We start from the raw sequence: 11,177 nt of genomic DNA, 5'->3' as shown, positions 1-11,177 counted from the left end.
ATATATATATATATATATATATATATATATATATATATATATATATTGATATCATCTCTCTACTTGAAAAACTTTAAACTCTTTAAAACTCAGTACTTAAGAAAAAAACTTTAAACTAAACTCAATACTTTAAACTTTTTGACAGATTTGATGAATCAAAACTTCTATGTGCAACAGTGTAAAAAGAATTGAAAGATATTTATCAATATTTTGTTAATGAAATTATTAATGATGAAAATAATGCAGTTAGTTAAGTTTTGAAATTTTGTTTATAATTAGCAAAAAAAAATTATTAAAGATAATGGATGTTTTTTATTTTTATTTTGTATATGATACTGTTTATAGGTCATCGAATGTACAGCAGATGACCAGAAGAAAATTCGTCGTCGTTTAGGCATTTTGATTAATCAGATCGAACGTGCTCAACGTTACAGTGCTCCAGAATTTTAAAAACTATACCATTTGCTTACGCTTATCATTTTTGCATATTTTTTTCTTTTCTTAATTTTTAATTCGTTTTTATTTTACTTTTCGGTTTTATTATACATTTAAAATTTGAACATTTTTAAAAATAAATAAATACAAACGTTTATTTCCAAATGAAAATTATCTCTACGAGAGTTAATATTTTTCGAACAATTTTCAAAAAATTATCTTTCAAAAAGCAAAGCGATCAAGTTGTTGTACTAAAATAAGCCATGTGATATAATTCATTATCATTTAGCAAAAATGTTACCAATTTAATCAAATTGCAAAAGTTAACAAATTATTACATTTGTAATTCTATGAGAAAATATTGAGGTAAATTTGCTTTTAGAATAAATTTATTCATTTAGTGAATTATTCAAATTAATTAGCGTATATCTTAAGCTTATATGTTCAACAATTTAAATCCTCAAATTTAATTGCTCGAAATGAACTTAGGAAAAAATGATAATTATATCATTTGATTAGCTATGTTTCGTTCTTTTGTATTTATTTGTCAGTTAATTTTCTTTTCTTCATTTTTTTGCTTAAAAAAAGAAGGAAAAATTGTATGAAATAAATTTTTTATTAATTTTTTAAAATTGTTTAAAATGATTGTAAAGAAAGTGAAAAAAAAAGATAAGATTAACGGAATTGATATTGGAAAATATTACTTTTTGCATTCATTTTAAAATTGTTTAATCAACAAAAATATACTTTTGCCCATACTGCGTGCCATTTTTTTTCTTGTTTCTGTCATTTATAAAAAAAGAGAAAAAAAAGAAACGAAAGATAAAACATATTTTGGAATTTAAATGAAAACATTCCAAAAAACTAATATATGTACATACACTCATTTATTATGTCAATTTCTATTTACAAATGATAAGGAGCGTTTTTTTCTCTTTAAATATTTTAAAATTAAAAAAAAAAGGAAGGAAAGATTTTGGAAGTTTTATAAAATTTATCGCATTTTTTATCATTTTTTTTACAAACATTCACAATTTTCATTTTTGCCAGTATCAATTTTATTTTATAGAGGAATGAATGATATGATTTGTTTGAGATGAGTGAAGTATTTAAGCCAAAAGATTTCATTTTACTTTGAAAATTTTAATTTCCACTTCTCTTCATTTCCAAAAATTTTATAAAATTCATACACAATTAATGCGTGATGAAAGTATAATTTATAGTAATTGTCATTTTCATATAAAGTAATTATCGTTTTTATGGAATGAAAAGTTCAGCGCTTTAGCTTAGATAGTAATTATCATTTTCATATGATAAAATAATTAATTATTTTCGTAGGATGAAAAAGCTAAGTGGCTTTAACTTGAAAAGGATTAATTGTTTACAAAATAAATGAAGTCCTTAGAAACAATAAATAGGTAAGTAAAGGAAGTAAGTAAGTATGAAAGATGACTGGCAGAAGAAATTATTCAATAATATTTCTGTCATTAGTTTTTGATCAAAGAAAATAATATGCAAATATTGTGTAAATGTTGAGTTTTGTAATTTATTGCTTATATCACTTATCGGACATTAGTTTTTTTCTGTTTTTTTTTCAATAATTTATTTTTGTACCTTAATGTAAGGGTCAAGTAGAAGACAAAAAAAAAGGAAATGCATGACAATTATTGTCACTTTTGTTTTTCTTCTTTTTTTTTTGTATCTTTTAATCATAATTAATTAAATGTGGCACGTCATTTATACCAGTGATTCCACTTATTATGTTAAAATTTGAATTATAATAACAGGAGGAACATTATCACGTGTTATTTGATGTGATGCATCTTATGATATACGTCATTCACATGTAAAATATACTTGGCATACGTCATCAAATTTAAATGCGTTTAAATAAGCTATTTTATACATGGAATATAACTAATATAAACCACCTACACACAAAATATTGCGAAAATATGCTTTTTTTGAAATATGGCTGTTCATACATGACGCCAAGTTTGACGTGACGTGTAATGCTATTACGTCAAGCATAAAGGCATATGAAAGAAACAAAAGAAGATTGCTTCCAAGAAATTTGATGATCTACTGGCAAAGCTATCGAGACGTGAAATGTTGGGCAATTTTAATCTAATTCAGTTTACCTTAAGATATGTTACCTTATCCTTTTCTACGGCTATCACGTCAAATACGAACGGTGTATGGAAAACGTAAAAGATTGGCAAGGCCACCAATGAATGGACGTGAAATGTTGCGCACTTTTAATCTGTGACCTTTTTTCTACGACTATCATATCAAAAACGAACGATATATGGAACATGTAAAAGAAGATTAGATCTTCGGTCACGTGAATGCACCTGGAAATCTCCAAATAAACAAATCATCAACATCGGATGATTCCTCTGGGATTTGCAAATTTCATAATTGTTCTGGTTTGCTGTTTGTTGTATTGGTAACAGAGTGTGGTACTCACTGAAATCAGGTTGTTACTGATAAGATCACCTTATGAGGGTCAACTCGCTGCACCTCATTGTTGACAGGTTATTTCAAGTAGTTGATAGTTCAGTTTGTATTATCATTGTATTGCTAATGTTTTGTAGAGAAGCATGCTAATGGTACCAATAAGTTTCATACCCTTGATTACGATGTATTAGTTGAGAATAACGTATTTGTTCTGATGCTTAATTGGTAAGTTATTGAAGTAATCATATTTGAAATGTGCTTTTTTGTTTATAATTTATTTTTCGAAATTCCGATTCACCTCTTTTTATGGACTTTAAAACTTGCATGTTAAAAAATTTGAAATGTTTTTTCAATTTTAACTGCAGTCTTTTGTTACGTGCAAATTTTAGGCGAAAAATTTCGGCTCATATGTTAAGAGAGTTAAGTTAATGGCAGTTTTAATAATTGTAAATTTATTTATCCATATGTACTACTGTTATTTTCCAAAATGGACGCATCTTTTACTGGCGTAAGTGTAAAAATGGAAGATTCGTTTGAATTTTTATGATAAAAATGGACAAAAAAATGTTATTTAGTAAATCCTAAGTAAGTAATGACTAATGGTTTCTTTTTCTTTAACTTTTGTGCATTCTTTTCCAAATTTATTACAGTAATCTTCCTACACAATCCCTTGAAAAAGCCTGATTAATTATGATATCCCTTTATAATTATCCTTTCTAAATTTGATATTTCAATTTTTTTCGGCTTTTTAAGTTTTTCTGAAAACATTTCGGCTTTTTTCAATTTTTTCAAGTTTTTTCACATTTCTCTTCTCGTTTTTCCATAGTTTCCTCGGTATGATTTCTTTTCTGTTTGCATTCCTTTCTTCAAATTTTTCTCAAAAATTTGAAACATTTAACCATAAAATAAAATTAGGAAATGATATGAGGGAGAGAAAAGAGAAGAAACGACAGAAAATTAAACTTCTTGAAATTATTCCAATTTAATAGTTATTGGTGTGGAACTGTTGAAATATTGGTCAAATTCAGCTGGCACAAGGCTCAGTTGGCATAAGGTTAATGATCGCTTGTATATATATTTTAGCTTTTTGATGCAACTACGACTACGTCGAGGCAGGAAATTAGATTTGGATGAAAATAACACATTTAGAAGTATTAAAAGGCAACAACTGATGGTACAGCAGCATTGTGATAGCAAGTAAGAAACATAAACAGCAGAAGAGAAGAAGGGTCTCAGCATCAAATGGGTATAAAGACGGATAATTGTTTGAGGAGCAGTGGAATGTTTCTATAAAATGCGGAATCGTTATGGTGCTTCTTGAACAACAACAGCGCTTATATATCAGTTATTTTATCGTTAGTTTTATTGTTTTTATTCACTATTTTGGTATAAGTATTTTTGTTTCTAAAATTATTGATAAAATTAAATTAGAATGCGAGCATTTAAAATAATAATAAGATAGAAAGAATGAGAGAAGAGAATAGGGATAATTGGTGATAAGTCGAATAAATAATTAAATGTAACAATAAGAATAACAATAATAATAATGATAATAATGACAATAATTATTTTTTTTTTTGTTTGTTTAGCTCTTAATTTGCGTTTCATTTTTTGAGCATATGAGTCTCAAGTTAATGCTTATTCATTATTTGTCATCCATAGACCAAATTAATCTATCAGATTTTTAGTGTTGTTTGCTAATTGTAAAGATATCCTTAGTCGTATTTTCTAAACAAATTGACTTCTCGTGGCATTTTAATTTGAGTAATGTTAATTGTAGAATTCAAAGGCTTGCGAAAATTTGATGTATGTATACAATGAATACGAGCAGTCAGTTAGCCGCCGGGAGCGCGCTTGACTCGTCATCCGTTCAGCAGTTAAATACGACCAAAGAGGATTTGAAGACTCATTTCATCACACGTGAAGGTGTTTACAGGCAAATGACTCTTTCCGAATATTCACGGCCAAGTCGCGTCGCTTTAAATCAGGTCTTTTTTTTTTTTGCTAATTTAAATTGCAGGAGCTACAAGTGGTATAAAAATTCATTACGGAAAATTGACTGTCAAATCTGCGCTTATTTCATACAAACATTTGAAGCGGAACATAATGGAAAGTAGAGTTCTTAGAAAAGTCAAACTTCTAGAATAGATAAGGTTGCTTTTTTCCTGCTAATTATGGTGTTTTCCCTAAACATTCATCAAATTATGGTTTAATAATGGATTGCTGAATCTCGAAAAAGCAGTTTCTGTAGGAGTATGAAGATTAAATTTTACTTCAGTTAAGTTATATATTGCTTACATTAATGAAAAAATAATGGTTTATGTTTGATAGAGAATGACAGATAAGTAAATATTGTTAGTTGTTTGAGGAGTTGCAACTTTTAAAGTATACTGTTGAATAGGGCTGTTGCTCTGGGAAAGTTATTTCAACTGTTTTTGTCATCAGGGTGGTAATAATGTGAGTAATGCTCCTGTTCGTGTATCCTTTGTAACTGTTCATCCGACAGCGTCCACTTCACAACACCAACCTATTGATAATATGATGTTGAACGGTAGCGTACCAACACTACGCAATTTGGCGTTAGATGCGGATTTGGAACGTAATCTCGATGAAAGTGATTCCCCTGTTTATTCGGACTCTGATATGAGCACCAATAATGATCGAATATGCTTTAATGTTGGCCGTGAATTATACGTTTTCGTTTATCGGTACGTTTTAGTGATTTGATTTCGATAGTTTGTCCCCATTAAACTTGTCAGTAATTCTTCTCTAGGATTACCTTTACACTTTGTCTTAGGCAACAACATTTAGGTTTGACTCATAAGAAAATTGTTGTTGCTGCCTTTTCCACTGGTTGATGCGATTTATTAAATTATTCAAAGTTTTGTTGAATAAGGTAATATTCAATGTTAAACAGGTCAAACACAGGTCAACTATTTCAGAGGTGTTCAGAGTGCTGTTGATTTAAATAAGCCAATTGATAAGCGAGTATACAAAGGTACTTATCCAACATCGCATGATTTCAATCAAGAAACCGCTACCGCAACTTCATGCAGGTTATTTTAGCATATTATTTTTAACAATTTCTGTGTTTTTAGCTGTTTGCAACAAGGATTATTTAGTCAGTATTGTGCATTATCATACAATGAACTTAATAAACAGTACTGGATATAGCATTATTAGTACTGAATATAGCCTTATCAACATTATTAATTTTTTATATCCAAAACTTTGCTATACTATACTCCTTACAATTGATATAAACTGATTGCTATACGTGACGACGATTACCGCACGAATACGTAGTATTTACCTTGTAACATTTACACATCTTGTTCAGTTTTATGTTCACACTACAAAAAATATTTTGAATGAAAAAAATGAGTGGAATTTACTGTATAGAGCACTTTGTAATTGAGCTTCGATTTGACTAATTTCGCTGCAAAGTGTCAAATTGATTGACGACTTCTAGTAAGTTCTCACCGACAATTATCATAGGATTGTATATATAGATTTACTCAGGTTCCCTGACTTTCTTTTTCTTTTCCTATTTTTGCACCGTAATAAGTACATTTGTATCAGTAACTCATTGGTCACATATTTGTATGACTAATCGAATATAGACTTCGTTCTGCCCGTTACTATAGCTAATATTTTGGTTTCTGTCCTCATTAGTTGCCTTCTTCTGTCCATCCCGTTCATAATCCACATGCTTTTCAATTTTGCATAGCCTCGTAAAAAAAGGAATTTCTTTGACCAATAAATAATTGCCATGTTAGACGGAGCTGTTGCAAAATTCTTCATAGGGATTTATGTTTCTGGGAAAATTGTTTTCCACTTTATTTTTATCGTTGATAAAAGATAAGTACTAACAGCTTAACGTGCAGTTTTTCGCTTAAACCGTTGTTTTTTTATGGACTGTACTGGACATTTTGTATTTTTCCCCTCCTTTTATGTTTTCTTTTTTTTTTAAATTTCACTGTGATATAGAATATATTCGGAGTGTTTTATAAGTTTCTATAAGTTTTTACATTGGTGAAAAGTTAAATAAGAATCCTTGTTTTCATTTTTTTTTTCACATCTACCGGAACTAATTTATTGCAATGCGGTTGTGTCAAGTTTTGATATCAGTTTGAATAAGAAATATCCTATTTTTTTGTATTATGTTTGATTAAACCGTTAAACCATGGTTTAACCATCACTTACGAAAGTGAAATGCTGAGATAAAGGCTTTATTGTGTTTGTTTGCATCGGCAAAGCTAGTTTTCCCTACACTTCAAAATAACTTATTTTCTTTTCTCTCCAGAATGGGATAACGATGTAAGTGGAATGGCTGCAAAAAAAAAAAAGAAAAAAAAGAAAAGTGATAGCGATGATAATTTACAGCTTGATAATCGGTTTTTCTGCCGGACAAATTCAGCTTATTGATCCATTCCGAAATGATTTGCAAATCAGTCGACTATACAATGAAGACAGATTAATTGATAAAACCGCAGTAACTTGTTTGAAATGGATTCCCGGTGAGCCGTATTTGAAATAATTCATTTTTTGTTTTCCAAATTAAAATTCAAGGAAAAGAATTTTTAATCTCTTCATACTTTTCAGTTAATTTGTGAAGATGTATCTTGGAATTTAAATTAATAAAAGCGTCATTTATCAAAACCAGAAATTGCAGTTTCCCGCCATCTGTTTGTATTGAAAAACAATTTCCAGGTCAACAGCAGTGTTTTCTGGCATCTCATACTAGTGGTAATGCATATTTGTACAACGAGAATTTGCCCTGCAATCCATCACCTCCTGTTTATCAAATTTTCAAACAGGTAAGATTTTAATGTTTTTGTAAACCCAAACAAAAAATATCAAATCGACTCTCGTCAGAATGAAGAGCAATTTCAATCAAGATGCTGAATTCATGCAGTTCGATAAATGCTTGACTTTACAATTTTAGGGAGATGGATATACAATTTATACATGTAAGACTAAAACATCAAGGAATCCAGTGTATCGTTGGGCCGTTGGAAGTGGCACGCTCCATGAATTTGCATTCTCTCCAAGTGACGATACAAAAATGCTTGCTACAGTTAGTCAGGTAAGTAATAATAAATAAAGAAGCTGAAATTATTTCACACTTGTTGGTTTCGAGCCTCTATTGCATAGACTTTGCACGCTTTTTCCCATCCTTTTTCTTTTTCTTTTTTCAATTTATGAAGGCCATAAAATTCTGCAGAATTTGAAATATGTCTACATTCTAAAACAAAGTCATTTAACTGAAAGCAGAGAGGATTGTTAAAAGCGGGATTTAACAATTCGATACTGGTTTGAAAGAGAATTCTGAAACACTAATTAGCTCACGATCGGGAGCCAAATCAAAATTGTCGTCCCATATTTATTTGGAACCAAATTCAAAAATCTCCGTAATTATTAAGTGCAAATATGCTGACCGTGAAGGCCTATGGTTTGTATGTCATATATCTGCTCATGGTTGTACGAAATAATCGTCCTAATAATGCAATTATTTTTTTTCTTTCATTATTTTTAGGATGGTTTCTTGCGAATTTTTAATTATCATACAATGGAATTGCTGGCTTATATGAAATCCTATTTCGGTGGATTGCTTTGTCTAGCATGGAGCCCTGATGCACGATACATTGTTACTGGTGGTGAAGATGATCTAATAACTGTTTACTCAGTTATAGATAAGCGAGTCATTTGCAGAGGACAAGGACATAGAAGCTGGATTTCTAAAGTAGGTTCCTTATCTTTTCCATTTGGCTTAGACAAATAAAGGCTCTAAAAAAAGATAGTAAGAACGACACAATTTTATCTCTGAATTTTTAAACATTTGGAAATATGCCATGATGTTTTTTTTCTCATCCTTTTAATTTTAGTAACTTCAGCTGGAAATGGGATTTTGATTAGTGGTTTGGCTTAAAACACATTGATGTAAACAAGGCTGTACCATACTTTGGTTGATATGATTTTCTTAAATGCACTAATTTTAGGTAGCTTTCGATCCTTATACATCATATACAGCAGATACTGTCGGTCACTCAGGTATTCCAGTCGATCTTGGTTCTGACGAAGATTTGCAACCGTCAAGTTTAAATAACAGTGATTTGCTATTCAAAAGTTTGTTATTTTCTTTAGAAAGTACTAAGATTCAAATATTTTGCGAATTATATTGAAATTAAGCATCCATATCATAATGTGATATCAGTTGGATCAATGCAAGTATTCTGGTGATGCATTATTTATGCTAAAAAGGTTGTGTATAATTTTTAATCATATGAAAGAAAGATTTACGTGCAACCTTCTAATATTTCCCTGATACGATGTCACAGTTCAGCATTTTTCCAAGTTTCATGTGGTAATGTTTTCCTTGATAGTTGCACTGCTTTTCCCAACAGACCCTATCCACCTCAACCCTTGCACCACACCATATTTACAGGTTCAATTTCATTGAAAATCATTTAAATAGGTGTGGTAAATAATGATTCACTTAAAGTGAACTGCTTTTCTTAGCAATAACAATGATGTTGAATATAAGGAAATTCCTAATTATTTATTTTAATAGATTCAGCTACGCAGTCAATTAATCGTATATTTACCAATAACGTACAGTTCAACGGGCCATCTTCTTTTGGTGATCTACAGTCAACTTCATCCTCTGTTCCATTATCTTCATTGAAAAATTCCAGTTTGTTTTTCCAGATGATTTTTTCTTACTGAATTACTTGCCGTACTGTTTGTATCTTTGTTTCCAAAAACGTTCCCTCAAAGATTTTAAAAGCAAGAAAAGAATGTGAATAATATGATAGTAATTAAAAAGAATTACAATGAATGAAATATACGATAGTCTTATAAGTGTTGTTGCGCTGATTTACTTGAAGAAAATGCTTTACTAGAAGCATCTGGTTTCGGCCGGACGATTTTTTTCTTATTACTATTTGACTTCAAATGTAACACAGCTTAATTGAAAATATTTTATTTGTATATGGTAAAGATAATTAATTATTGCTCAAAATATGTACGAGCGGAAATATTTCAGATGGTAATTCAACACATAGTGTTCGAGTTGGAATGCAATCAAATGTTCAAACGCGAGCGCGGAGAGATTCTCTTTCTGTGTTATCTGTTACCGGTGGTGCTTATACCAATGTGGGCGTTACTTACAGGTAAATTTTTATTCGTCGGTGCATTTACATTTTGGAGAAAACCCAGAAGATTCTAATTTAGCTTTCATATGTTTCATTTGATCTGCGATTGATTGTATTATGTGTTTTGAGATAGTTAAAGCTTGTTGCAATAACTTGTTATTCGTCATAGCCAAGTATCCTGTCAGCATAAAGATAAGTGAAAATTATTTAGTTTGTTGACGATATGCCACAATCTACAAAATGTTTATTAAAGATTCACTGGTTCAACATATATTTCATTCAACATATGTTTCGTTTTTGAGTTTGATTTTAGGCTTTAATAACCAATTTTACATATTTTTATTCTTTTTCGTATTTGTCATCAGTTTATATCATATTTTCCTTGCTTTTCAGAATTGGTTCAGTGGGTCACGATACGCAGTTATGTTTATGGGATTTAACAGAAAGTGTGTTAAGGCAGACAGTACCTAATCAAAAGCATCGTACATCAACTGTTATTTCAGTTGGAACCGACCAGGTTTTATTTTTTTAAATTCATTTATTGCTGATTATTTTAGTGAAGAATAGAAGTGGAGTGATGCGTTCTACATCACTTTTTTTTTCTAATAATTATGCATTAAATATACAGAATGTGGTAATGTGTGCAGCTTTGGAATCATCAAAACCAGCGACTACTGACGTTAGAGAACGACCAAATGGCAAAGATAAAAAGCACAAACGCGGTTTTAGTTTCGCTGCGAAGTTAGCTGGTAGTTCACAAGACAGGTAATTATTTTCTTTCTAAGATATGTATATTTCTTTTTTGTGTGAAGGAAAGAACACGAGACAAATAATAATGAGCTACTTGCATGTCTTAGCCTTCTTTTAGGTGGAACAGAAATCATTCAACTACTACAGCGAACGAAAAAGACAAAGAAAACTCGGCAAAATTCTTGGGAACACCAATATGCCCACGAATGGACGAAGTAGCGGTAATTGAACCACTGATTTGCAAGAAAATCGCTCATGAACGATTAACGGGATTAATATTTCGCGAAGATTGTGTTGTAACTGCATGTCAAGAAGGTTTTATATTAACTTGGGCTCGACCGGGCAAGGTACACAAAATTTGATCAGAATCCTTTC

At 30.4% G+C, this 11,177-nt stretch overlaps 2 protein-coding genes across 2 annotated transcripts in view; both read left to right on the top strand.

Annotated features, from left to right (window-relative positions):
* The window catches only part of LOAG_17586 (hypothetical protein), a gene marked incomplete at its 5' end in the record, with an annotated part of 3,532 nt that extends 3,047 nt beyond the window's left edge, over window positions 1–485 (top strand). The window contains one exon of the mRNA XM_020450246.1: window positions 346–485. Within this exon, the coding sequence (XP_020306113.1) occupies window positions 346–450 (105 nt within the window). The 3' untranslated portion in view covers window positions 451–485. The remainder of the gene's footprint in view (window positions 1–345) is intronic.
* A 3,489-nt stretch (window positions 486–3,974) lies between these two features.
* The window catches only part of LOAG_17585 (WD repeat-containing protein 20), an 8,060-nt gene continuing 857 nt past the window's right edge, over window positions 3,975–11,177 (top strand). Inside the window, exons 1-14 of the mRNA XM_020450245.1 lie at window positions 3,975–4,250; window positions 4,676–4,883; window positions 5,341–5,603; window positions 5,838–5,951; window positions 7,282–7,415; window positions 7,609–7,715; window positions 7,844–7,984; window positions 8,435–8,645; window positions 8,902–9,024; window positions 9,470–9,592; window positions 9,944–10,070; window positions 10,446–10,569; window positions 10,681–10,817; window positions 10,921–11,149. Of these exons, the coding sequence (XP_020306112.1) occupies window positions 4,704–4,883; window positions 5,341–5,603; window positions 5,838–5,951; window positions 7,282–7,415; window positions 7,609–7,715; window positions 7,844–7,984; window positions 8,435–8,645; window positions 8,902–9,024; window positions 9,470–9,592; window positions 9,944–10,070; window positions 10,446–10,569; window positions 10,681–10,817; window positions 10,921–11,149 (2,013 nt within the window). The 5' untranslated portion in view covers window positions 3,975–4,250; window positions 4,676–4,703. The remainder of the gene's footprint in view (window positions 4,251–4,675; window positions 4,884–5,340; window positions 5,604–5,837; window positions 5,952–7,281; window positions 7,416–7,608; window positions 7,716–7,843; window positions 7,985–8,434; window positions 8,646–8,901; window positions 9,025–9,469; window positions 9,593–9,943; window positions 10,071–10,445; window positions 10,570–10,680; window positions 10,818–10,920; window positions 11,150–11,177) is intronic.

The sequence above is a fragment of the Loa loa genome (genome assembly GCF_000183805.2).
Source record: "Loa loa unplaced genomic scaffold supercont3.97, whole genome shotgun sequence".
NCBI classification, from domain to species: Eukaryota; Metazoa; Nematoda; class Chromadorea; order Rhabditida; family Onchocercidae; genus Loa; species Loa loa.
The sequence above is the reverse complement of the archived record's forward strand: the minus strand, read 5'-3'. Positions and strand labels throughout refer to the sequence as shown.